The sequence below is a fragment of the Monodon monoceros genome, unplaced genomic scaffold (genome assembly GCF_005190385.1).
Source record: "Monodon monoceros isolate NGI ecotype Baffin Bay Population unplaced genomic scaffold, NGI_Narwhal_1 Super_Scaffold_12, whole genome shotgun sequence".
Taxonomy (NCBI): domain Eukaryota; kingdom Metazoa; phylum Chordata; class Mammalia; order Artiodactyla; family Monodontidae; genus Monodon; species Monodon monoceros.
Genome location: NW_021703768.1, coordinates 116,521,998 through 116,547,510, shown reverse-complemented (window position 1 = coordinate 116,547,510; position 25,513 = coordinate 116,521,998). Strand labels below are relative to the sequence as shown.

Below are 25,513 nucleotides of genomic sequence, written 5' to 3'. Positions count from 1 at the left end.
CCTAAGAGATGCCACATGCAGCATCCGGGCCTTGTTCTGGAAGCCTGAAAAGCTAGAACTGTCCCCTCCAGCCTAGGTTTCCACTAAGGGCAGTGGGTCCAGCCAGGGACAGCAATTTTTTGAGGCCCCAGTACAACTTTTGGAGTCGGGGGGAGCCCTCCAAGCCATGCTCCTCTGTCAAAGGTGAGGGGGGATGCACCCTTATGTGCTCTAGCGACAGACTATGGGAGGGCCAGGGAGGAGGGGTGCACTGCAGTGATGGGAAGACGCGGGGGGCTGACATAAAGATGAAATTGTTAGCAAGACCTTAGTTGTATGGTCTCCTGGCTCACACTCTGATCCACATGCCGTAGTGCTTGATCTCAGGCAGGTCCCTGCTTAGCCTCCGTTCCGTCACCTGTGATGGATGAGTGGAGCTGGGCCTAGCTCCTGCGTACAAGTTGGATGCCTGCCCTCCCCTCACCAAAGCCTGGAATGCCACCCCAGGCTCTCCGGCCGCGCCAGAGAAGGGGTCTGGGAGGGTAGGACCCAGGGCCCAGGTCTTTCCGGCTGCCTATCTCGGGACCGGCCGCCGTCTCGGGAGCGGACGCGGCCACTTTAAGGCGCGGTGACCCCACGGCACCCGCGGGCGGGGCGGGGACAGTGCTGGCGTCCGCGGCACCAGCAGAGGCGAACGCGAGGGAGAGAGTGCGCGGCGTCCGGCCTCAGCATGCTGACCGCGTTCGCCCTGCCAACCCTGCCCGGGGTCCCAGGGCGGCTGCCCGCGGCCCCCGCGCGGCGCCAGGACTCCTCCAGTTCGTCAGGCTCCTACCACACGGCTCCGGGTTCTCCAGAGCCCCCGGACGTTGGGCCGGACGCGGAGGGCAGGGCGAATTGGCCCACGGTGGCCCCTGTGCTGGGGGAGGGCGCGCAGCCTCGCCTGTCCGTCAGTGCCCAGAATAGCCGCCAGCAGCTCGGGCCCGGCTCGGGTTTCCCGCGAGGCCCGGCCTCGGGCCCGCGGCCACCCCAGCCCCAGCTGCGCATGCTGCCGTCGGGGGAGATGGAAGTCATCTTCGGCGCCGGGCCCCTGTTCAGCCGTTCTGACGCAGAGGATAGCGAGGTGCAACAGCTCACGACGCAGGCCTTCCGCAGCCTCTCTCCGCCCGGCTCCGCGTCTCCCATCTCTGCCGAACCGCATCCCCAGGGCCCTGACGGTGGCTCCCGCTGGGCCACCTACCTGCAGCTGCGACCCCGCGGGCCGAGTCCTGCCACCCCAGCGCAGTTCGAGTGTGTGGAGGTGGCGCTGGAGGAGCGTGCCGCGCCTGCCAGGCCCCGGACGGTGCCCAAACGTCAGATCGAGCTGCGCCCCCGGCCCCGGAGTCCCCCGCGGGAGGCCAGCGCGCCGCCCCCGCGACTGTTCCTGCGCACCGGCTCCCTGGACGAGTCTCTGGGCCGCCTGCAGGCTGCCGCGGACCTCGTGCAGACGGCGCTGGCCAGAAAACTGAGCCCCGCGACCCCTGCCCCAAGCAGCGCCACCTTCGGACCCACGGTACCGCCAGAGCCTGCGGCCCCGGAAACGCCCCGCAGTACTCGAGTGGCTCTGAAGGAGGCCAGGTCTCGGCCACCTCGTGTGCATTATAGTTCAGCCCCCGCCAGGGCCCCACGACCGTGGCCTAGCCTCCGTGAGCGCGCAATTCGGCGCGACAAGCCCGCGCCCGGGACCGAGCCTCTAGGTCCAGTTAGTTCCAGCATCTTCCTGCAGTCTGGGGAGAAGATCCAGGAGGCGCACCACCAGGAACCCAAGACTCGGTTCCCGCAAGAGACTCCGGATCGAACCGCCCTGAGGGCACAGAGTCCGTCTTCCCAGTCTAGGGCCCCCCGGGAGGTTTCGAGTAAGGCCGTGAGACCGAGGAGCCCATCCCCGCTGTGGCAAGCCCCAAATGGGACCGTGCGGGGTCCTCGCTGCCCCTCGCCCCAGAACCTGTCCCCGTGGAATAGGGCTATCCGGAAGGTGAGTGGCCCGTCGCTCCCCGAGGCATCCTCCGCATGGGGAAATCAGGATGCTGCTGTCACGGAAACTGTCAGCAGAAAGAGCCCTTCCCCTCCGACCCTTTCCCAGTGGAATCGGGGTGTTGCCAGTGCAAGAAGCCCATCCCCCGAAGCTCCTTCCTCGTGGGAGGTTCCGCATCCGGCAGGTGGGGATACAGTTGAGGGGAGTAGGAGCCCGTCCCCGCCAAACTTGTCCTCATGGGAGACTCCAGATCGTCCTACTGGGACGTGGAGCCCATCGCCCCAAGAGATGTGGGACTCCATAGTGCAGAGCTCAGCGGTAGTTTCTACGCGGGGAGCTATGAATGGCGTAGACCAGGAGGAACTGGTGCCACCCACGCCATCTGCACCCGGGACTCCAGAGCTAACAGAGGCGCAGAGTCCGTCCACGCGGGAGATGCCGGATCTTGCCGTCCCAGGCAGCCAGCTGTCGCCAGCGGTGGCTGCACCCCAGCTGCCCCTCAGTCGCCTCGTGGGTACCCTGGATGCCGATGCGCGCCCGGAAGCCTTGGGCTCTGGAGAAGCGGCCTCGGGACGCCCGCGCGTAGCCATTCCGCGGCCTCGCGACGTGCGCAAGATGGTGAAGACCACATACGCGCCAAGCTTCCCGGCAAGCACCCCAGGCTCAGGGCTCCCTGCGCCTCCTGCGGAACCCCGCGGGGAGGAAGGCGGCGCATCCAAGACACAAGAGCTTCAGGCGTTGGGGGCCCCCGCCCCAGCTCACTACACTTCCGTTTTTCTCAAGGACTTTCTGCCGGTCGTGTCACACCCCTACGAGACCCCAGAACCAACCACAGACACAGTCCCCCGGGACGTTACGCAGCCCAACGGGGTCCTGCGGCGGAGGGCAGAGAACAGCACGGCGAAACCCTTCGCGCGCACTGAGATCCGCCTGCCTGGTGCCTTGGCCTTAGGCCGCCGGCCGGAGGGAACCCAGGGAGTCGTGGTGCGCGGTCCTGGCGGAAAGAACAGGGATGCAGAGCCCCAGCTCCTGGTCCCCGACGACAAGGGTCGTACCAGCCCTCTAGGCGGCGCTCGCACCTCACCCCAGAAGTCGCCGATAGGGCCGGCAGGGACCCAACCTCCCGGACCGCCCCGCCCTAGCTCCCCGCAGGCGTACCCTAGCTCGAGCCCTGGAATAGCACCGAAACAGGAGACGCCACCTATGGCCCCTGAGCCCGCGGTTGCGGTCCAGTCGCCCCTCCCGCGGGAGCCCCAAGCGTCCGCTGGCAGAGCGGCCCCGCCCCAGGCCCGCGCCGCCTCGGCGCCTCCCATGGACCGGTCCCCGGAAGGCCCCTCCCAGGGGGCGCGCAGGCCGCCCGGGGCCGCGCACCCGGGGAAGGTCCTGGTGGACCCAGAGAGCGGCCGCTACTACTTTGTGGAGGCGCCGAGGCAGCCTCGGCTGCGGCTGCTCTTCGACCCCGAAAGCGGGCAGTATGTGGAGGTGCTGCTGCCGCCCTCGCCCTCGGTGCCACCCCGCCGCGTCTACACCCCGCTGGCCCTGGGCCCCGGCCTCTACCCGCCGGCCTATGGGCCTATCCCTGGCCTCTCACTGCCACCATCCCCGGGCCCGCCGGCCTTCAGCGGCCCCCAGCTACCCTGGGCCTCCGAGGCGGGGCCCCTGGACGGGATGTACTACTTGCCAGTGAGCGGGACCCCCAGCCCCGCGCCTCCTCTGCTCCTCTGTGCTCCACCCTCCAGCTTGGGTCCCGCCCAGCCGAGCAAGGGCTCCTTGTTCCCCGTGTGAGGCCCCAGGGCCTGATCCCCATGGTGTTGGGGCCCGTTAATGGCCTTGGAAGTTCTGGCATCCAGTCCTGTGCCCTCTTTTCCTTCTATCACCTCTTTCTTTTACCCATCTCATGCAGTCTTCAGACCAGAAGTTACCTTCAGAGTGCTTATCTGAGACCCCCAGCGCTGATGGAGCTGGAGCTCAGGAAGTGGCTGCCTGTTTCCTCCCCCGACAGAATCGTATACCCCTTTCCCAAGCATTCCCAGAGTGTGGTGTGTTGGGGGGCTGTGTGTGTGTGTTGTGGGATGAAAAAAATGCAGAACGTGAGAGTTGTGAGTTAGGTTTTATTTGGGGCAAAATGAAAACTATAAGCCTGGGAGACAGCCTCTCAGCACTGAGGAACTGCTCTGAAGAGGTAAGTGGGGGAAGTCAGTATAGATGTGGCTTTGGTGAAGGAGGATACAGGCAATCAAGCACACATTTTGGCAGAAGGTCGCTGCTAGTCACAAGGAGCAGATGTCCATTAATGATTTTAGTGCTTTTCTAGTTAGGAGAAGATGCAAGAAATTGGGCTCATGAAATCTTCTGAAAATATCTGACTATCTAAAGGCCTTTTCTGCTAGTTTTTCCCAGAGCACAGAGGGCCTCATTCCTGATCTCTGCCCAGAAGTCCTTTCAGGGTGTATTGAAGGTCAGCGATTGCACTGGCTAGTGATTTCATCCTTGTAGAGGCAGCTGGCAAGTGACAGTTTTTAGTTGGTAGCATGAGAAATCCCAGGACATGGCCCCAGATGCCGACCTGAGGGGGTGATGGGGTTCCTCAGGGGCAGCAGGAAATGGGAACTGCAGGGGACAGGGCTGCCCCTAGAGGTAGTGAGCTGTCTGTGTCTCCCTGAAGGTGGGCCCAGCAGAGGTGGAGCAGGCTAGTGAGCACTGATGGGATGAGGAGAGAAAGACACTGGCTATCAAATCTGTTATTCTTTGCAAGAGGATCTGAGCCTTGGCCTGAGAGGCTGCGGGGGAGGGTGGCTAGTGCAGGCCCTAGGTGAGTCTCATCTGAGAGAGAGAGCTGTGGGGACAGGTGGTGGAGGTGGAGAGGGAAGTAATACGGGAGGGGCCGTGGAGGGTCATCCCGGGACTTGGGGTGGGGGTGCTGTGGGGAAGGTGGGGAGGTGGGGAGGTGACTGTAGTCTCCAGCTGGGAGTACCGCCCCTCATTCTCCCCTCAACCCCAGCCTCTGACTTGGCTTGTCTAAGCCCTCAGAGCTGAACTGGCTGGTCCTGGGGTTAGGAGTGGAGGTTCCAGCCATTCCCACCGAGGGGGGGGGACAGATGAGTGTGTCGTCAGGAAAGACTTAAAAGCACGGAGGATGGTTGAGCTCTTGTCCCAGAGGAGACTCTTGATCTCTCTGGGTGGGGTGGAGGGTGGGTTAGGGCTGGCAAAAGAAGGGATGCCCCTGTGAGGAGCCCTCATCTGGTTCCACTGCCCTGGTAACAGGTGTGGCAAACATGCCCAGGGAGGGGCTGGCTCTTCAGGTTCATCACAGCATGGGAAGGGACGGGACCCAGGGCCTGTGTTCCAATTGCCTTGAGATTCCAGGAGCTTCTGAGGAGAGCAGAGGGAGATGCATGGTGTGGGAGGTGCTCTGCGTGGGGGTCTGTGTAGAGTTCTGAGTGAAGTGGCTGGGCCTTGTGGGACTGGTATGTGATGTGATGAGTTTGGGGAAGAACAGTTACCATTAGAAGCAGTGTCAGGGATGGAGATCAATGCCTTCCTTAAGTTCCAGGCCTCCGGGGGGCCTGGATCCCTTGGAGTCACTGCCCCCTTGCCTTGAACTGGAAGCTGACTGAGAGAACTATGAGTCAGAATAACCTGGACATCTTTCTGTGGCTGGAGATGCTGGTCCTGATGGCAAGGAGGGCCCTGGGCCACTCCCCCTCACTGCATCGCGGTGTGCAATAAATTGCTGACCCCATGGCCACGATGGCTGGAACAACCGGTGTAAGGTGTCTGATTTCCTGCTGCGGCCCCTTAGCACCCCAGAGTGCCCTTCCGTGCCTGCGTGTGGCCTGCGGGAGGGGACCATGTGTGTCTTTCATACACTGTGGCATCCCTGCCTCAGCGAACTTGCCTCTCGGGGAGGGAGCCTTGGCTGGCAACCACGCCTGTGGCCTCATTCCTCCTGGTGGCTGAGTGGCCAGTGTGCCTTGGGGTCAACCAGGCTTGGGTTCCAATCTCAGCATAGCCCTTCTAGCTGTGTGGCCTTGGATTTGTCACTTTTCTATGAACCTTTGTGTCCTCAGGGGTAGATTTAAGATAACAGTAACAAGCCACCTCCTTCCCTGAGGGGCTCAACGTAGTGCCTGCCATGTGCTCAGGTCCCAGGACATGAGAGGTATCAGCCCCCATGTGTCCTCGCCCAGGCCCAGCCCCTCTCCTTGCCTCATTGGCTGGAACCACGGGGTCCCACAAGAGGAAGTGCGCGCAGTGTCTGCAGGGCCCTGGGGGAAGGGAGAGAACGGGAGGGTGAGGTGTCGGTTTCCCATTGGTCTGGGGCAGGCTCTCTGCAGCAACCCCCACTGCGCGTACACACCTGCACCCCTGCACCCCAACCACAGTCCCTGCTCGCTGAGCCAGCTCCACAGACCATGAGGCTGTCGCCGCTGTTGCTGCTGCTGCTGGGGGCCTGGACCATCCCAGGGGGCCTTGGGGACAGGGCCCCGCTCACAGCCACTGCCCCTGAGCTGGATGATGAAGAGAAGTTCTCAGCACACATGCCTGCTCACCTGCGCTGTGACGCCTGCAGGGTAGTGGCCTACCAGGTGAGCCCCCCACCCCCTCGCCGCCCGCGAGCAGTTATCCTGCCCCTACCCAGGCCCCCACCCAAGCCAGACCCCTCCATCTACCTCAGATTCCACCGCTGGCCTTGGATCCCCAAAACCCGCCCCCCCGCAAGGCATCGAGCTAGACTCAGCCTTCCATGATATTGCCATCTTCACCTCACTGGCACTGGCCTGCCTCAGTTTACCTATCTGTCTGCCCAACAAAGAGCAGGCGATCTCTGGGACACCAGGGAGTCACTAGCTTGTCCTCTCGGACTCCTCCCTTTCTAGAACCACCCTTAAGTCTGGACTCCTTCCCAAAGCATGACTGGGGAGCATTGGTGTATGTGTACACGTGTGCATGTTTGTCAGTCCCATGAGTCCATGAGCATGTGTGTGTCTTGAGTTCACATACAAACCTGTCACGCGTGCCTGAGTACTTGTGTGTGTCTGTGTGACTGTGTGCACGCGCACGCACACGGGGGCTATGAGTACACGTGTCACTGAAGACTGGGAGGTTGTTTTTCTTTCCTTGTTCTTGTGGTTTCAAATAGTGTGTGCTGATGGGCAGGTGTTACCTGGGGGAGGGGCTCCAATGCCCAGGCCTAATTCTCCACCTCAGTGTTTCCCACCCACCTCCCATCCCAAGGCAGCGGATCTTGCCTCAGCTGGCGTGGTCCCAGCTTTCTGGACCTGGGGGAGGGCCGTGAAGCCTGCCTCACAGGTGCTTCCTGCTCAAAAGGCTCCATTGCCTCGTTCTTCCTCAGAGACACAGGCTTCTGTCCCCGCCCCCAGCCCAATCACCCCTCCTTTCACGCTGAGCAGTTCTGAAGCCCTGGTTCTCAACCCCTCCTTGGTCCAGATGTGGCAGCATCTGACAAAGGCAGAGGCCAAGCTTCACACCCTGGACTCCGGGGGCCGTGGCAAGCTGAGCGAGTCGGTATACACAGACGTCCTGGACCAGAGCTGCTCCCAGACCTGGCAGGGGTGAGTTGAAAATCTGGCCCCTGCCCCCCCTCCTCCAGGGGCAGGCTGATAAGTGGGGCTTCTCATTCTCCCACTCACACACCACACACACTCCACTAGGGCTCTGGCCCAAGGGTGGGGACTGGCTGGGACAGAGTCTGAGCTCTGGAGCTGGGAGCAAGTAGAAGAGTAAGGTGGCCAGGAGACAAGGTTGCTGTGTGACTTTGGGTCCGGAGTTTCCCCTTTCTGGTCCTTAGTTTTTCAGCAAGGAGGATCAGAATCTGGGCACTAAACTCGGCAGATGCCCAGCGTGCCCAGCTTCATGTGCTGATGGGCTCCACTAATGCTGTCTCCCTCTCCTCCCACTGCCTCCAGCTACGGAGTTGGAGAAGTGGACCAGGTGAAACGTCTCATGGGCCCAGGACTTAGGAAGGGGCCGGAGCCGAGCATCAGTGTGATCATCATGGGGGCGCCGTGGCCCACGAGGTCATGACTGGAGGATTGGGGTGGGATGGAGCCTTGGTCTGCCCCACTGCGGGCCGGGCAGAGTCTGAGGCTCCTCCTGGGCTCCCCTAGGCTCTCCAAGACATGCTTTCACTACCTGGGGGAGTTTGGAGAAGACCAGATCTATGAAGCCCACCAACAAGGTCAAGGGGCCCTGGAGGCATTGCTGTGTGGAGGCCACCGGGGGGCCTGCTCAGAGGAGGCACCAGTCACAAGGGCAGAGCTCTAGTCCAGCTCCTCTTTCCCCTTCCTGGTCAGCCCCTAAAGGGAGCTGGGCTTCCTCTGGATCTGTCCCCTCCTTTCTGCAGGCTGCCTGGAGGGCGGGGAGGCCTTGTTCTTCTGTGCTGCCACTCTCCCTCCCTCCTCCAGCTTCTGGGCCCTGGGGCCTGGGGGGCGGCCAAGGCCTTCCCCTCTGGACTCAAATAAAACCAGTGACCTCGATTCCTTCTCTCTGCAAAAGGTGCTTGGGGGGCTGGGAGGATAGACATTGGTGTTTCTGCTGACGTCCCTCCTAGAGAGGGCCAGGTACACATCCCCCACAATTTCCCAGAGGTAAGTGAGATCTGTCATGGCTGGAAATATGAGTGAGCCGTCAAAGGCATATGGAACCAGTTATCTGAACGGTTGAAACCCCAGATCCCTCAGGAGAGAAAAGAAAAGCCAAGGCAAACTCCATAAGCAGGCTGCCTGTGGACATACCCACTGCAACCACTGCGTGCTACTGTGCCCCTCCCAGGACACTAGTCTTCCTGGGTCTACACCCAGCAGCTGCTCACTTTCTAGACTCTGCTCTGGCCCCAGCTGGCATGGTTGAGCCCTCGGTGCTCACCTGGGACAGGGAAGGGCAGGGCAGGGCAGGGGCCCTGGAACAGGCTGGATTCAGTATCTTGGCTCTACGTCCTGCTCTCCCCAGAAATTCTCACCTGGGGCCCTTTTCTTAGAAACGGAGAAAAGAGCTCCACCTGGTTCACACCTGGGTCTGGGTATCTGGGGTCAGTGGTGCTACAGCTTACAGATTCATTTGTGTCTCTGATCCTCCAAAGCCCTGGAAAGTGGACAGAACAGACACTCTAATCCCCTGTTGACAGGTGCAGAAACTGGGGCTCAGACAACAAAAGAGGCTCTGGCAGAGTCCCAGGCTGAGCAGTGGCAGGGCTAGGAGGGGATTCAAATTTGGGTAGTGGGGGAAGGTTAGGGCTGAAGGAATGGTGGTGTCCCAGGCAGGCCCTTACCACTCTGCACCCCAGCCCCCTACATTCCATCACCTGTTCCCCATCTTCCTGAGGCCCCTCCTCCTGGCCCTCAGGAGAGAACTCTTAAGCACCAGGAGAGCCAGGGCCCAAGGAATTGGCTGAGCAGTCAGTAGTATCAGGTGTGGAGCCGGGAGCCCATGACGTGCACCTGCGTGGCCCTGTGTTTTTGTGGAGTGATTTAGAGACACTTTGCATCAGAGTCTAGGTGCTCCAGGTCCATTTGTGTGATTGTGTATCTAAGACCATGTGCAACTTCCCGGCTTTGTCTCCATGTGTGTGGTATGTGGTTTGGGTTGATTTGAGGGTCCAACGGACAATGTGTGGAAGGGGTAGGGCTGTCTCCCCAGCCCCTGGGAAGTACCGGGGAGGAGAGGGCGGGGAGGAGAGTGTCGAGGAGTAGAGGCTTCAAACTGGTCAGATGACTTTGGGAATCTGGGAACAGAAGCCAGAATTTGAGAGGAGAGGACAGGTGGACAGAGGAACGGGCTGGAGGCTGGACAGGCCGTCGGATTCGGATTCGGGGCTGTGACATGAAGCTGCTACCCAGCTGGACAGTGGTGCTGCGGGGGAGGCCTTGGGGCAGGGCCTGGCCATGGGCACAGCGACCCAGAAGTAGGTGGACCCTAATGGGGTTGGGGCAGCGCAGAAGGGAGCAGAATCAGGGCCCTCAGCCCCTGGGCTCTCCCCAGCCCCCAGGAGGGGAAGATAGGCCGGGCCCAGGCCGGCTTCAGCGGCTGCGTGGCAGTCACGCAGGGCCCGGTGCTTAGAAAGGCCCCACAAATCAGTTCAATGCTCTGCTGTTGCTGTTTTTAAATTTATAATACTTTTGCAACAGGGGCACCAGATTTCCATTTTGCACTGGGTCCCACAGATTATGTAGCTGGTCCTGACTGGGAGGGGAAGGGAAGGAATCCTTGTCCTGACACAGAGGACAGAAAAGATCGGGCTAGCCTCGGCAGCTCCTTCTCCGGAGGCCCATCTGTTCTGTGCCTCAGGGACCCCGAGGGGCGAGTGGAGGTGGTGGAGAGGGCAGCCCCGTCTGACATTTAATGTATAAATAACAGCGTGGGCTCAGTAGTTCAGGCCAACCTGAATTTTTGGAATGGCTTTCTAAAACCTTGCTACCTGTGTGGCCTTGGTCAGATCACATCTCCTAAATCTGTTTCCTCAGCTGTAAAAGAGGTTAATGGCACCCAGCACCTGGGGTTAAACATGACAGCACATAGATGTTGCTTGGCACGCAGTTGTTCCTAAATAACGAGATGGGTTATGATGATGTTAATGGTTAACTTTTGAGTAATAAGCAGGGAAGAGCCTCATTCATAGTGTACCGTAATATGTGCCCATTTTCACTCCCTTTCCTCTCACCTCACCCAGGGCCTGGTAAACTTCCAAGGCCGTCTGCTCCTCACCCCCCCTCCGGCCCTCTCTCGGAAAATACCTGTCCCGTGCCCAGGCTCAGGTGCGGGCGAGGAAGGGTGTGCTCGGGAGGTAAATGTGGCAGAGGCTTGGGCAGCCTTTTCCACTGTGGCCGGAGTTAATACGTTACCTGGGCCTGGGCCCTCCTTTCGCAATCAATGTTGGAGATCTGGTTACAGATTTACTTTGAACAATGTCGGCTATGCGGATTAAAGTCCTCCTTGACCTTCGTATAAGCAATCCCTTCTTCTCCTCAGGAACTGCTCACACCTGTGCCCCAAAGATGAGGGCCCAGGAGGACCCTGAGGGCCAGACACAGGTGCTGGGGAATGAGGGGAGCGGGTGGGGGCAGGGTGGGGCTGGGGGCCTGAGCAGTCCTTGCTCCCTGGGAGGGCAGAGACAAAGGTTCTGATGAACTGGATCAAGAGTGACTGTCCCAGGCGGAATGTGACAGTTGGGGGAGGGGTGGGGTGGCAGTGGGGTGAAGGAGACTTCTGCTTTGGGACTGGCTCACCCCAGCTTGGGGGCCGGCAGGGGCCCAGCCTACCGCCCCATTAGTGACACCCCAAGGACCTCTAAGGGACAGAGGGGGGACCAGAGTACGTCCAAGAGGGCCTGTCACAGTCTCCAGCCCTCTTTGCCTCCTCTCCTGGTGACCCCGGCCTTCTGACGTATGGGCCCGTTCCCTTGGCTAGAAGACCCAGGTTCTGAGGGCTCCAGGAGCCAGTACAGCGGACTCATCCCTGCACAAAGCAATGTGAGGTGGGAGCCACGTGTAGCCAGGCCAAGGGGTAGCTGGGTGCATGAGCATTGAGGAAGGGTGGGGACCCCATTCTGAGGAGCTGACAGGCCACTTGGGCTACCTAATTGATTCTGAAGCAGAATGGACTTTTCTGGTTCCCATCACTCCACGCTGAGTTACTTCTCTCTGCTGCCCCCAGCATGAGTCCCTGGGCTCAGCAGGGACCTCCACGAAGGACCCCCCGACGGCCCTGTGCACAGAGCCCAAGTCTGACATGTTGTACAAGATCGAGGATGTGCCGCCCTGGTACCTGTGCGTCCTGCTGGGCTTCCAGGTGGGCATCTCCCCAGGGCCTTCCCACCCCCGCCCTGCCTGCTCCCCAGACCCCTCCCTGGCCAAAGAGGTCATCTTGGGTAACAGGAAGAGAAACCTAAAGTCAGAAGCAGTGACTGTCACCAAGCAGGGGTGGGGAAGAGGCTTGATGGGGCCTGAAAGGGACAAGGTATCACCTGCCAGGTGGAGTGCCGGTGACAGGAAAGGGGGCCCACTCCACAGAAGCTGCAGGAATAACTTGGGGGCAGATTAGTAACCCCCAGAGAGGTGAGCAGTCTCTCTGTGGGAATGCCTTATGGGAGTATCAGTCCTGGGTGGGCACACTGGCAGGGGCGGCACGGGCTCAGGCCCACTGAGGCAGGCGTGAGGACTGTGAGGGTTCCCCTGCCTCCCTGTGAGCTCCGTGGGCCCTGCCTCATGTACTCTCCCCACACCCCTAGCATTACCTGACCTGCTTCAGTGGCACCATCGCTGTGCCCTTCCTCCTGGCTGAGGCGCTGTGTGTGGGCCGTGACCAGTACATGGTCAGCCAGCTCATTGGTACCATCTTCACCTGTGTGGGCATCACCACCCTCATCCAGACCACACTGGGCATCCGGTGAGCTGCCCCACTCCCACCCCTACCCCACCCCACGTAGACATACACGCAGTGATCCACACAGCAGGAGCAGTCTCAGAGGACTCTTGTGGGACAAGAAAAACTGCTATCTGCCCCCACCTGCTGCTTCTGCTTCCAGGCTAGCCTTAGAGCTAGGCGGCTGGGGTCCCACCCTGGACCCCTGGTGTCCCTCAAGGAAAGGGAACGTGCCCTAGCTGGGCTCTCCTCCGTTAAGCCTTACTCTGGGTAATTGGGACCACTCACTCCCCTGCTGCCAGGGCTTGTGTGGGCCTCTTCAGTGGTCCGTCCTCCTGGGGGCCCTCTGCCCCCGCGTGCACAGTCCTAGGCCTGGGTGGCCTAAGGATGGTCATTTGTATGGTGGGAAGATGAAGGAAGGTTGTGAGTGGAGCTTGCATGCAGGAGCTGAGCTGTCCACTTCCGTGCACGTGGCCCCTCACAGTGCAGGAGCTGGTGCTGAGAAGGAAAGGGAGCAGGTTGTGAGCCAGGGGCTCCATCTGTTTTCTTTCTTAGGCCCCCAAAATGTTAGAGTCCTGCCTGGGGCCTCAGTGACTTCCCTCTGTTCTGCCCTTGCCCTTGTTCCTCTGTGTCTCTGTCCCTGTGTGTGATTCTCCCTGTGCCTCGCTCTGTGCCCCTCCCTCCCCATCTCCCCTGTCTCTGTGTTCCTGCCTCCCCACCTCCCACCCTGTCCCTGCTGCTCTGTGCCTCTCTTTCCAGGCTGCCACTGTTCCAGGCCAGTGCCTTTGCATTTCTGGTCCCAGCCAAAGCCATCCTGGCCCTGGAGAGATGGAAATGTCCTCCAGAAGGTGGGCACATTTCTGGGGGCTGCACTGGAGAGGGGAGCCCCAGGAGCCCGGAGGTCTGGGCGACTGTTCCATGTCCATACCCCAAGGTGCCTTCAGGGCAGCATCTTTACTTTCTCTCTCTGTTCCCCGTGCACGTGTATGTGTGCGTTCCTGTCTATGCCCCCAGAGGAGATCTACGGTAACTGGAGTCTGCCCCTGAATACCTCTCATATTTGGCACCCACGGATACGAGAGGTGGGTTTGCATGTGGGGTAGAAGAGACCTGTACTTGAGGGTGGGACTAGATGGGAGGGAAGGCCACTGCTGAATTGGGGGATATGAGGATGTGGTCCAGGAACATTTTTTTAACATAGAGGTCATGGCTTCTACATGGTGACTTATAGGTGATCTTTGCTTTTCCAGGTCCAGGGTGCAATCATGGTGTCCAGTATGGTAGAGGTGGTGATTGGACTGATGGGGCTGCCTGGGGCCCTGCTCAGTTACATCGGGCCTCTTACAGTCACCCCCACTGTCTCCCTCATTGGTCTCTCTGTCTTCCAAGCTGCTGGTGACCGAGCTGGCTCCCACTGGGGTATCTCAGCTTGGTGAGTGGGCACCAGGCCTGATCCTTGCCCAGCCCCAGTCCCTCAACCCCTTCGTTTCCTGCCCCCTTAGCCTTGGCTCTTGCCCCCAGCCCGGCCTACCAGCCGTTTTCTCTTTGTGCTTCTGTCCCCAGCTCCATTCTCCTGATTGTCCTCTTCTCCCAGTACCTGCGAAATCTCACCTTCTTGCTGCCTGTCTACTGCTGGGGAAAGGGCCTCACTCTCTTCCGCATCCAGATCTTCAAGATGTTTCCCGTGAGGAGCTGACAGGCGGTTCGGGGTGGGACTAGGGCAAGGGCTGGACCTATGTCCAGGGCCAAGGGCAGGGGAAAGGGCAGGGGCAGCAGGGGAGCTAGAGGCAGAGTTGAGGTCCTAGCCAGGGATGGGGGCTGGGGTCTGAGCTGGGGCTGGGGCACAGGCTCGGGCTGGGGCTAGGGCTAAGGTAGGAGCTGGTTAGCCTGGACCAAGACCTCCTGGGCCCTCAGTGCAACCCTCACCCCCCACCCCCACTTCAGATCGTGCTAGCCATCATGACCGTGTGGCTGCTCTGCTATATACTGACCCTGACGGACGTGCTGCCCTCAGACCCCACAGCCTATGGCTTCCAGGCACGAACAGATGCCCGAGGGGACATCGTGGCTATTGCTCCCTGGATCCGCATCCCCTACCCCTGTGAGCAACTCTATCTGGGCCCCTCTGCCTCCAACTGAGACCGTCAGTGAGGCCCCTGGTGACCCCAGTCCAGCTGATGACATAACAAGTATTAGCTGCACATTTATAGCGTGCCAGGCAGAGTGGTGGTGTACTCAAAGTCTCACTCCAGCTTTATGACTCTAAGTGACCCCAAATAAGCTCCCACAACTGTATAGCTCCCACCCCAGCTTGAGATCTCTTTACCCCTTCCCCTGCTCCACCCAAGTACTGCCTAGTCCACGCCCTGACCCACCTAGGAACACTCATTGCATCCAACCTCCCATCTCCCTGTTGATACAGGTCAGTGGGGGCTTCCCACAGTGACTGTGGCTGCTGTGCTGGGAATGTTTAGTGCCACATTAGCAGGCATCATTGAGTCCATCGGAGATTACTATGCTTGTGCCCGCCTGGCTGGCGCACCACCCCCTCCAGTGCACGCTATCAACAGGTATGCCGACCTGCCCTCCCCTGTATCTCATCCCCTCAAGGGTCACTCAGGAAGCAAACGTCCGGACAGAATTGAATCCCAGAGGTGGGGGACAAGGAGTTGGGCAAGTCACTAACTCTCTAGGTTCTCCTTACTTATGAAATGGAGATGCTCTCATCACTCTGTGTTGCGAACAGCTGAGGAGACAACGAAGTCTAAGGGAAACTACAGTCACCGACAGCCTTCCATGTGTCTAGCTCTTTCTTTCTCTCTTTATTTATTTGGCTGCACCGGCTCTTAGTTGCAGCACGTGGGATCTTTTTAGTTGCGGCATGCGGGCTCTTAGTTGAAGCATGTGAGATCTAGTTCTCTGACCAGGGGTGGAACTGGGGCCCCCCTGCATTGGGAGTGCGGAGTCTTCACTGCTGGACTACCAGGGAAGTCCCCATGTGTCTAGCTCTTGATGTGCGTTCTTATGCAATCCACTAGTGGCTCTGTAAGACAGGTACTCTTAATATCCCCATCTGACAGATGAGGAAATTGAAGCCCAGAATCACCTAAGGATTAATTGCCAGGGCAGTGGGACTAGCATTCAGACCTGGGCTCCTGGCTCCCAGACCCACCTCTGGCCCGGAGTGGGGAGTACTACGGACAGACAGTTGCAGCTCACACAGCCCTAGAGACTCTGGCCAGCCTGGCCAGGGCAATGGGAGGACACAGACCAGGCTAGAGCATGGACCAAGGCCCCCACTTGCCCTTTTCTTACAGGGGTATCTTCACCGAAGGCATCTGTTGCATTATCGCAGGGCTGCTGGGCACGGGCAACGGGTCCACCTCGTCCAGCCCCAACATTGGTGTCCTGGGGATTACCAAGGTGCCACAACTAGCCAGAGCAGCACAAAGCCGCGCCCCAATTCCATGTGCCGCAGGCCCCGCCCCAAACCTGTCCCTACTTTGGCCTAGCCCCACCCTGCCTTTGACAGGCCTCCCTTGCATCATGCTCTGACCCATATGTACCTTGCTCTTATAACAGGCCCCGCCCACCCACCGTGCCCCTCCCCTCCCACAACTAACCCCGCACAACTTCACCCCCTGGGTCTAGCCCCACCCCTTGGCTCACTGGCAGGTGGGTAGCCGGCGCGTGGTGCAGTATGGTGCGGGTATCATGCTGGTCCTGGGCACCATTGGCAAATTCACAGCCCTCTTCGCCTCGCTCCCTGACCCCATCCTAGGGGGGATGTTCTGCACCCTTTTTGGTGAGTGTTGTGCGTGCTTTTGGGGCGTGGTCGCCGTGTGGTGGAGCCTACCCAGCCTGCGAGGAGCCTCCAGCGGTTCTTTTGTGCTCTCAGGCATGATTACAGCTGTGGGGCTGTCTAACCTGCAGTTCGTGGACATGAACTCCTCCCGCAACCTCTTCGTGCTTGGATTTTCCATGTTCTTCGGGCTCACGCTGCCCAATTACCTGGACTCCAACCCGGATGCCATCAACACAGGTGCCTCCACCTGTCTTACCTGTCTCAGGGTGGGGGAGGTGTGGTGGGCTCGACTCTGAGCATAGCCTCTTCCCTCAAAGGCTCCACACAGCCAGAGCCACAAATCCTGCCCATCTCTGGATGTTAGCAGCTGAGGCTAATTAACAGCTGTTCTTTACTAAGACACCTTCTGTGGACAGGTATGAGCTTTACATATGCTCATTTAATTTTCACAACAGCTCCATGAGACAAATACTATTACCATCTTCATGTTACAGGTGAGAAAAGTGAGGTTCAGATGGGTTAAATGATTTGTTGCAAGACAAGTAGCAACCAGCAAAACTGGGATTTGAATCCAAGGATGGGAGAGGCAGAGGTGTATAATCTTGAAAGTCAAGGTTTTGTACTGTTCCATCTCTGTGCTGGCTCAAGGAAGTCAGCAGGCTGCACCAGTGGGGAGAAAGTCTCTGAGCTCTGTTCTCCAGATGGGGCCGTGACACCCATTAGCCTTTGGCCTATTCCACAGGCATTCCTGAAGTGGACCAGATTCTGACTGTGCTGCTGACCACGGAGATGTTTGTGGGTGGGTGCCTCGCTTTCATACTGGACAACACAGTGCCAGGTATGGGTCAGCCCTGAGAGGGGAACAGAGAACTAGGCTGGACTCAGAGGCAGTCCAGCAGATGTCTCCTGAGCTGGAACTGTGGCCAGGTCAGATGCAATGCCTCAGGCCCTGCAGGGAGAAGCAGGAACGGATGGGCCGGAGGGAGACCACCAGCCTGATAGAGGCACAGGCTTCCCTCTTAGTCTTGAAGAGGGTGTGGCTAGGAGAGTCATTCCTGGGCCCTGTAAATTGTTTCTTTTCCATTTCTTTGTTGCCACTGGGTTGAGGGTTGCTTTTGCTTTCTTAGAGTAGGACAGATGGAAATGTAGCATCAGTATGTTGGCAAAATTCACTCCAAATATGCCAGTGACTTATGCTGGCTACTAGAAGAGCCCCTAACGTTTCTCTTTGGTATCAGGGCTTTTTACAGGGATCATGGAGGATACTTTGTGGGGTCCCTGAGAATCCTCCTGACCCATGTTTATGTGCCCAGGAAATATATAAAAACTAAATGTCACCAGGTGCTCTAACTATTAATAAGAATAGTTAGCATTTACCAAACACTTATGGGTCAGGCATGGAGCTAAATGTCTCCTTTCATCCTCACAAACTATCCTGTGAGGCAGAGACTATCAACACCACTTTATATGAGAAAAAAGAATCGGAGGTTAGGTGACTCACCGAAGGTCACAAAACTTGCTGATTTAAAACGCTGCAAATTTGGGATTTAAACAAGTCCATCTGATGCAGTTAGTCCAAGGCCTGTGTCCCAGCCACTCCACCACAGTGCCTCTGCTAGAGAGTTTCAGGGGAAGTGTAAGATCAAGGAAAGCTCCGTAGGGACGGGCTAGATCGCATCAGTCCACAGAGATGACAGATGGAGGATGATAGCTCTCCATCTTCTGCGACTTAACAGCCTAAACATAGCTGACCCCACTTGCTTTCCCCTCTCTGAAGACACAAGTGTCTATTCAGAGCACAGGAATCAGCGGCTGGCTATGCACAGCTGGTGGGTTAGAGTTTGGGCAGGGAAGCGCCAGGACTCCCTGGCACTTTCAGGGATTTTAGATAGCATCAGATGAGGGAGCTTTTGGTAGCAGCTATCACTTGGATGGATGGGTGATACCTGACCATGGTACCCCCCTCGCCCACCAGAGGAAGCTGAGGTGGGACCTGGAGAAGCTCATCCTGCGGACATGAGACAGGGAAGTGGCAACCTCAATGCCTAGGGAATCCACGGAGATAGAGGCCGTCTGGGTGGGCAGCTGTACAGAGGGGTCTGTGATTTGGGCAGCTGGATTAAGCTACCCAGATGTTAACAGCCTCAGAGTGCCTGAGTTCCTCACATCTCTATCCTTCAACCCAGCTGCCCATCAGCAACCATCTCTGCCAATGATCAATATATGTATTATGCTACATAATCTTCAACAGTCCTTCAATGTGCATGATGAGGAATCTGAAGCTCAGAGTGGTTAAATCACTTGCCTAAGGTCACACAACCTGGTTTCAAGCCCAGGTCTGGCTGGCTCAGAACCTTGTCCTCAACAATGGAATTACAGAGCTTTATTCTGTAGGATGGGTACATTTTGCTGATAGACCACTTTGCATTTGCTCTTACTCTTTACCTACCCACAGACCAACCTTAGAGGGGCAGTAAGTTTAGTTCAGCAAGTGCTACTGGAGCAAGCACGGCCCCGAGTTAGATACTTAAGGGTAAAAAACATTAAGTTAACAAGATAGGAAGGAAAACTGGGTTTAAAGCAATTTAGAGCAATGAGGTGAATAAGCCTGGGCTGGAGTCATCTGGAGGGCTTCCTGGATGATTCTGGGTGGGGCCAAGAAGATTAGGACTTGGAGAAGCACCGGAGACGGCAACACAGGTAGGGATGTGGAGGGGAGGCGAGGGAGTGCCGGGCTGGCTCTTGTGTCCCAGCAGTGGTGAGGAGTGGGGCCATCAGTCACCTCAGTCCTGTGCCACAGCTGCAGCTCTTCTCCCTCCACTCTGCCCACCTGTGCTCTTTGTGCAGTCAGGCCCAGCTCAAACAGTACCTCCTCCAAGTAGTCTTCTCTAAGGACGCCCGCCCTCCCTCAGTGCCCTCTCCTCTGAGACTTTGGGACACATTTGGTTTCTCTATTCATGGGGCTTTTCAGTCTGGGCTGCCAACGCGTGGAAATCTTTGCACTAGATTTACACTGTCTCACAGTCTTCGGTCAACCCCAGCCCTCTTGTGAAAACCTCAGAGAATTCACACATCCCTCCCATACCTCCTAAAGGAGATTTCCCCTAGTTGTAAAAAATCTCTCTTGCGTATCCCTACCACCAACAAAGATTTTACTTAGCTTGACTTTCTGAAGTTTGTATTATAAAAACAAGAGTTTATTTTCCAAATATGGAATCGTAATATGGAATATTAATACTGATTACAGTGTTTCAAAATATAACTTCCTGCCCTCACAGCAGTCTGAGCATTATTTGGTCCCCACTGGCCCAGCAGACACCAGCCCCATACTCGAGATGCAGGCCGACAGTTACTTAACCGTCTGCCTGCCTCCTTGATCATAAAATTTTGTGTAATAGTGCCTATACACCTCCCACCAATGTTTCAAAGAAATTAGATAATGAAATAAAAGCACTTAGCACAGACCATAGCACACTGTAGATACACAATAAATACTAATTACGTATAACCAGTATCCCTTAGGGTTCCCTAGAGCTCTAGCCAAGTTAAGAGCTGAGATATCACAGATTCAACTTTTCAGGACCAGAGAATTGAGAATCAAGACAACTCCAGAAGTCTACCTTATGACTAGGTTATGGGAAGGGGAGGTAGCAGAGGATTGCTGGCTCTGGTAAGTGACCCCACTGTCCTCTTCCAGGAAGCCCAGAGGAACGAGGTCTGATACAGTGGAAAGCTGGGGCCCATGCCAACAGCGAGATGTCTACCAGCCTGAAGAGCTATGACTTTCCCATCGGGATGAGCATGGTAAAAAGAATTGCCTTTCTGAAATACATTCCTATCTGCCCAGTCTTCAAAGGATTTTCCTCAAGGTCAAAAGACCAGCTTCCAGTTCCAGAAGGTACCCCACAAAATACAGAAACTGGGTCTGTGTGCACCAAGGTCTGAAAAACTGCGCCCAGGAAAGGTAGGATGTCTGTTAGTCTATGGCTTTTGTGGGAGGGTTGAAAAATCACAACATTCTTATGCTTTAACCAAAGAGAAAACAAAGTACTCAGTTTCCATTTCTGTGACCTATTTGAATATTTTCAATCAGAAGGCATACTGGGTAAGAAGTCAATATACATATGTGGAACTCCTTAGCCATTTTATAGTGACAGTGGAACTTCCCAACAGGTGTGGGCCAGTAACCTTGTAGGAGGTTACAAGTATACTGAAGTATTGATCCCTTTGGCCTTTGGTTATCTGGGCTGATACTGGGTCAACTGGAGCCCATGAGCTATAAACTCTAGCTACAGGCAGCCTCATCCTTACACTCCAGTATGATAAATTACACTTTATGACATAGAAAAGGTTGAGAAGTAACTGACATAGCACAAGAATAGGAAAAATCCTCTCACATAAGGTGCCTTGTTTAAATAGTTGTAATAAAATAAAACTCCTACGAAACAGAATGACTTCAGTTACCCTAAAACTATGCCACATAGGCCCAGATGGGGTAATAATGTGTTTCAAGCCCTTAAAAAAAAATCAAAGTAGTTTTAATGTGCACATTGCCTCAGACAAGTTCCAACAAAGTGAGAGCTTAGCTTAGATAACTCCTTAATTGTAATAAGTCACTTAAATAGAACTTTCTATGTACCAGGGATTGTCTTAAGTACTTGATGTGTATTAACTAATCACACAATCCTGAGATAGGCTAGTCCTTGCTCTTAAACATTAGGTTACAATGCCTCTCTAATTCAAGTTTATAACCTCTAATTATACTGCATGATGATAATTCGGCAGTATGTGGAAATGAACTCATTTGACCCCGTCCAGGCTGAGAGAAGTGATCTGTAACCCTCATATACTTGGCAGCCTGCTGTGCCACTTGTGGTACTGAGCTGTTAGAGAACAGAGGGGACTGGTGGTATTATGGCTCCAAAAAGAATGAGAGCCAAGCAGGATCGTCTGCTTCAGCATCTTAAAAAACCTGTTTATTAGCTTAGTAAGGTAGCTATTAAAAAACACCAGGCACAGGTACGCACACCAAAGGACCCTAGGAAGAATGTGACCCAGAACTGACTAGATGGCCTTCTTAATCTTGAGCCCTCCAAGCTCAAGAAGAACACAGAGGACATTATCAACGACTGAGTAGGGCCGTGGGGCAGAATTGTATGTGGAACCAGGAAATTGCTAGTTGGTTTGACAGCCTACCCCAAATAAATATTAGCCACAAACCTATTATTAATTAGCTTGTGAGGGTGAAAAAGGGGAAGGTCCAGGTGAATCAAAATAGCAAACCAGTCCAATCAGAACAGCAATGGTTTGTGAAGGGCAAAACTCAATGAAGGTTAGACTACAGTAAGGTTACCATTATACTGGCCAGCCAGAAAGTTTCTTAACATGGATATATTTAATTGCCTTGACACTGCAGCCTGAGGTGATCAAGGTGGGCTACGGAAGGGGCTATGGGATTTATCTTACTGCTGTATTTTGGACAGACACTTATATAACAACATACTCGACACTATGGAATATAATAATAAAGCCTGCTCTCTCAGCAAATCTTGCCAGCAGGGCTGTCCTGAGGGACTGAGCCCACGCTGAAGGAAGAAGTATCACCACTGGAGAGTCTGTATTCCAGCACCAATAAACACAACCATCTGCTCAGTTCTACTATTATTTATTTTTTTAAATATTTTTGAAAAAATATAATTTTTTTACAATATTTTCAACTTAAACACTATTCACACTGAACACGTATGGCAGCTTAACCTACCCAAATAAGAAGTTTAAGAAGCCAAAACTGTTCTAGCTTTGTTAAAAGAAAAGTTGTGCTGCAGACTATTGTAGTGATGGTTAACAAAGCAAGGAAAAGCACCACTCAAATCACAGGTTACAATTTCTTTGTTCAATTGGATTATGGGTTGGTCAAATGTTAGACTTTACACAGGTATAGCTTTGATGCAATGACTCCTTAGAAGAGGATGCAGTTCTCAAATCACATACTTTCTCAGATGTAACATTAGGAGAATTCAATATTTCTTACATGATAACATACCATAAGAGCCAGGACTTTGGTTACTAAGGTTACAAGGTAGTGAACCTAAGACATACTTGTTTATAAAAAATTATTTCAAATTAACTAACAAGCCTTCATCAGAAAAAGGAGATTCTTTCTGATGGGGACAAATGCAAATTTAAGTCTGAACTAAGAAATTAACTACTAGAACTTAAATTTACTCATTTAAAAAAATTTAGACATTAACAAGTATTAGTTAACCTTAAGGGACCAGTTTAGTCTCAAAAAGGACAATTCACTAAGATTTAGAGGTCATTTAATTTGGTGCTTTGACACAACTTGACTGGTGCTTCTTTCCTCACTGTCTTCACATCAAGCCATGGGGCCAATTCTATTTTCAGTAAATGTTTGACAGCTTTTTACTTAATAACAGTCTCAGCACTTTTATTAAGCATGCAAGACTAACAAAACTTTGGCAATGCATAAGTGTAACACAGTGACAAGAGAGAGCTTTTACAATTAAGTCTTCTAATACTGCCTTCACAGTGTGGAAATTGTGCTACATCCACCAAAAGAGGGCCCCGTCTACTCAAATATTTCAGTACTTCACCCCAGGAACAAACTCCTTTGCATTTGGATTCAGATTGCTCTTGACCTGGAAAATAAGTACATAAAAAAGCAAGTTCATTAACAGATAAGCTTCAGATACTCAGAAGCATTCAACCCAGATCCACATGCAAAAACATCTTCCAAAAATATAAGACAAAGGCAAGAATTCAGATTGTAAGGTCAAACTTAAGTAAAAAAAAAATAAAATCCACAGCAGGGAAAGGAGGAACCAGATGTAAGCTACGTATATTATACCAAATTTTATCAACTTTCTAAAGAGAAAGTAGAAATTGAAATTAAATTTGCTTAAGTGTAATCAGAAACTCACTCACTTCACGTCAACTAAAGGAGTGTCTCAGAACACAGAGTTCTGTTCGTTTAACTACGATACTTGCCTTGCCATTTAAACAGTTTCATACTATGCAAAAATACTAAACAAGTGTTGTAATGATGATAAAAGTGATTGGGGAATGATTTACAGATTAATTTTACTTTATGATGCTCCTTGAAAATATGGAGTTGTCTTTCTACAACTGCTGTATTCTAATTCCCACAGGTAGCATGGTATATAAGAGGAAAAGAAAACTGCATGGGGAGTCAGAAGACCTACGTTGGAATCCCAGCTCTGCTAACTAACTTCTTATATAGGCCTGGATAAGTCACTCTCTGGGACTTCATTTTTGCATCAGTTAGGGGAAGACTGGGCCAAAGCCTCTAAGAGCATGAGAGACTTGTACCACCATTATTTTGTATTTCTAAATCTTTACTTTCCTAAGCAGATGTGTCAGCATATAGGGAATAGCTGGAAATTTTCCTCTACCACATCTCTGAATGCAAGTTGATCAAGAAAAAAAGAAACCAGGACGATTCCAGGGCCTGAAATGGTAGGCATGCTGGCAGGATTTTAGATTGAATCTGAGCCCCCAATATCACTTACTTTAAGACCAAAGCATATTAAACAACACGTTGGAGCAATAATTTAAGTTTCATAATTTATATACAACCATTCCCTTCTCTCAAGGGAAATATAACTTTAAAAGTCTGAGGTTTAAATTTAAAAAGCAGTGTTCTTGAATGTCCAATCTTTTGGCAGCTACAAAAGAATGAGAAGGAATTAACCTAAAATAGACTGAGTCAAACAAACCAGTTTCTAGACAATGGAAAGATACTGGGTCCAGTTAAAGTTATACATTATGCCCAGCAAAGGGCTTCCCTCCACAGAGCAACCAGGATTATTTGTGGAGTGCCTAATGTGTAGCCATAAGCAAGCATATCCCAACAGACTATTCAGATCATGTATCTGCTTAACTGGGTTAGTGTCATTTACTGCAACAAAAGCTATACCACAAGTAAATTTCAGTGTTCTCTATACAGCCCTTTAGAAAAATGGTTTCCAAATGCCTGACAGGGCAGGCTGGCGGTATCCTCTGGGAGTGCTTTTAAAAAATTAACATGCCTAGAGGACTGATTCTGCAGGTCTGGGATGTTGCTGAGAAAATTTTTGTAATGCTTCATAGGTAATTATGACGTACAGCCAGGTTAGGAAATCACTGCACAGTGAACAGAAGACAACTGCAAAAATTACTTCAGAGTCTAGGGATAAATTCCAGAGAACCATCTTGTAGAAGCAACTAGACAGATTGTCCATATGGAAAGGAAGTTTAGCATTCTGACTTTAAATTATTTTATCTTAATTTTAGCAAAGGAATCATTAGGTTTTACTCTAGTACTGATGCTTAGTTATCAAAATTCGTGAAAAAACTTTTCACTACAAATAAACCATCAGCAATGAGACACTGAGAATAACTAAAAATATAAAAAGATTTGTGTTCCTTTTCTGCCAAGAGCATGTAAAAGTCCTTATCATAGTTCCAAATGGAGTTAGGGTAGCTCAATGAAAATCCTGGGTCAGGAAAAAAAGTCTCAAATTTTATCTTTCAGAAAAAATTTGTAATTTCACCAAATATTTAAGACAATTAAAGAGCAAAACCTCTCCATCAAGCTACTTTTGCATAGGCAAGTCACATGAACATCCTGTGTACTCCCTTTTGAATTAATGCTTTAAGACATTTCCTAGGGCAATATAGTTATCATTATCTAAAAGCAGTGGCAAGAAGTCTGTTAGTAGTCTCAGGCTAGCTCCAGAGTGTTGTCAGAAGTCACTCCTTATCATAAGTAAGACCAGGAGGCCTCTGCTTCCATAGTAAGAAGCAGCAGAATTTCTGAAGGGGAAGAGATGTAGAACTCTTCTTAAACAGATGGTTGCTAGCTTTTCCACTTATGGGAGAGATGAGCTAGGTTTTAAAAAGATGAAAAAATAACTCTTTACCACAAGATCTTCCAGGGAAGAGCCATCACTGATAACAAGGTCATTAAATTGGTCTTGGATTTGGTCCATAGTTTGTGGGAGATCTCGAGCTGGAATAAACCACTCATGTTCCTCTTCTTCTTCCAGCATTTCTTGGAAACAGCGTTCAATAAATTCTTCTTCCCATAACTCCTCTTCTATCTGGATTTATAATAAATAAAGGGTAATTTATAGCATACTTGGTATGATGAAATCACTAGAAAAGGCTTAAAGAATCTTGAACTAAACCATTTAAAAACATAACGTCATACCTTCCTCCTTTGCTTCTGTGCTAAGGAAAAGAAAATCTTTTCCATAAGACCTGGAAAGATCTGTTTAGGGTTTTGCTATGTCTTTACTTGTCACAGCAGAATATTC

At 53.5% G+C, this 25,513-nt stretch overlaps 4 protein-coding genes across 10 annotated transcripts in view; 3 read left to right on the top strand and 1 right to left on the bottom strand.

Annotated features, from left to right (window-relative positions):
• Window positions 1-685: 685 nt before the first annotated feature.
• Window positions 686-4,837, top strand: PROB1 (proline rich basic protein 1). The gene has a single exon (XM_029215795.1). The coding sequence runs from the start codon at window positions 710-712 to the stop codon at window positions 3,773-3,775; it is 3,066 nt and encodes a 1,021-aa protein (XP_029071628.1). The 5' UTR covers window positions 686-709; the 3' UTR covers window positions 3,776-4,837.
• A 1,525-nt stretch (window positions 4,838-6,362) lies between these two features.
• MZB1 (marginal zone B and B1 cell specific protein) lies at window positions 6,363-8,490 on the top strand. The gene is made up of 4 exons (XM_029216244.1): window positions 6,363-6,579; window positions 7,442-7,566; window positions 7,921-8,031; window positions 8,122-8,490. The coding sequence occupies exons 1-4, from the start codon at window positions 6,406-6,408 to the stop codon at window positions 8,276-8,278; spliced, it is 567 nt and encodes a 188-aa protein (XP_029072077.1). The 5' UTR covers window positions 6,363-6,405; the 3' UTR covers window positions 8,279-8,490.
• Window positions 8,491-8,693: 203 nt separating this feature from the next.
• SLC23A1 (solute carrier family 23 member 1) lies at window positions 8,694-25,123 on the top strand. 7 transcript variants are annotated; one of them, XM_029216243.1, is made up of 15 exons: window positions 8,694-10,764; window positions 10,979-11,040; window positions 11,663-11,797; window positions 13,130-13,218; window positions 13,385-13,452; window positions 13,621-13,802; window positions 13,934-14,054; window positions 14,315-14,471; window positions 14,793-14,940; window positions 15,688-15,793; window positions 16,022-16,175; window positions 16,269-16,412; window positions 16,918-17,013; window positions 19,873-20,139; window positions 23,345-25,123. In XM_029216243.1, exons 3-14 carry the CDS (start codon window positions 11,664-11,666, stop codon window positions 20,118-20,120), a joined length of 1,647 nt encoding a protein of 548 aa, XP_029072076.1. In that variant the 5' UTR covers window positions 8,694-10,764; window positions 10,979-11,040; window position 11,663; the 3' UTR covers window positions 20,121-20,139; window positions 23,345-25,123. The 7 variants fall into 7 exon arrangements, with proteins under 7 accessions (XP_029072076.1, XP_029072071.1, XP_029072073.1 ...); XM_029216238.1 differs by adding an exon at window positions 12,237-12,394 and having other exon boundaries at window positions 8,694-11,040; XM_029216240.1 differs by adding an exon at window positions 11,417-11,478 and having other exon boundaries at window positions 8,694-11,040.
• Window positions 21,825-25,513, bottom strand: part of PAIP2 (poly(A) binding protein interacting protein 2) — a 20,661-nt gene continuing 16,972 nt past the window's right edge. The window contains exons 3-4 of the mRNA XM_029216245.1: window positions 25,118-25,297; window positions 21,825-22,834 (exon numbers count right to left, since the gene is read on the bottom strand). Of these exons, the coding sequence (XP_029072078.1) occupies window positions 22,778-22,834; window positions 25,118-25,297 (237 nt within the window). The 3' untranslated portion in view covers window positions 21,825-22,777. The remainder of the gene's footprint in view (window positions 22,835-25,117; window positions 25,298-25,513) is intronic.

Excerpts from the sequence above, each read along its gene's own strand:
- SLC23A1 (XM_029216238.1), top strand. The coding sequence starts at position 10,915 with ATGTCGGCTATGCGGATTAAAGTCCTCCTTGACCTTCGTATAAGCAAT. Across the intron at positions 14,472-14,792 it reads GATCCGCATCCCCTACCCCT|GTCAGTGGGGGCTTCCCACA; the intron begins GTGAGCAACTCT and ends CTGTTGATACAG. Across the intron at positions 14,941-15,687 it reads CCAGTGCACGCTATCAACAG|GGGTATCTTCACCGAAGGCA; the intron begins GTATGCCGACCT and ends CTTTTCTTACAG.
- MZB1 (XM_029216244.1), top strand. The coding sequence starts at position 6,406 with ATGAGGCTGTCGCCGCTGTTGCTGCTGCTGCTGGGGGCCTGGACCATC. Across the intron at positions 6,580-7,441 it reads GCAGGGTAGTGGCCTACCAG|ATGTGGCAGCATCTGACAAA; the intron begins GTGAGCCCCCCA and ends TCCTTGGTCCAG. Across the intron at positions 8,032-8,121 it reads GGGGCGCCGTGGCCCACGAG|GCTCTCCAAGACATGCTTTC; the intron begins GTCATGACTGGA and ends GGGCTCCCCTAG.
- PROB1 (XM_029215795.1), top strand. The coding sequence starts at position 710 with ATGCTGACCGCGTTCGCCCTGCCAACCCTGCCCGGGGTCCCAGGGCGG.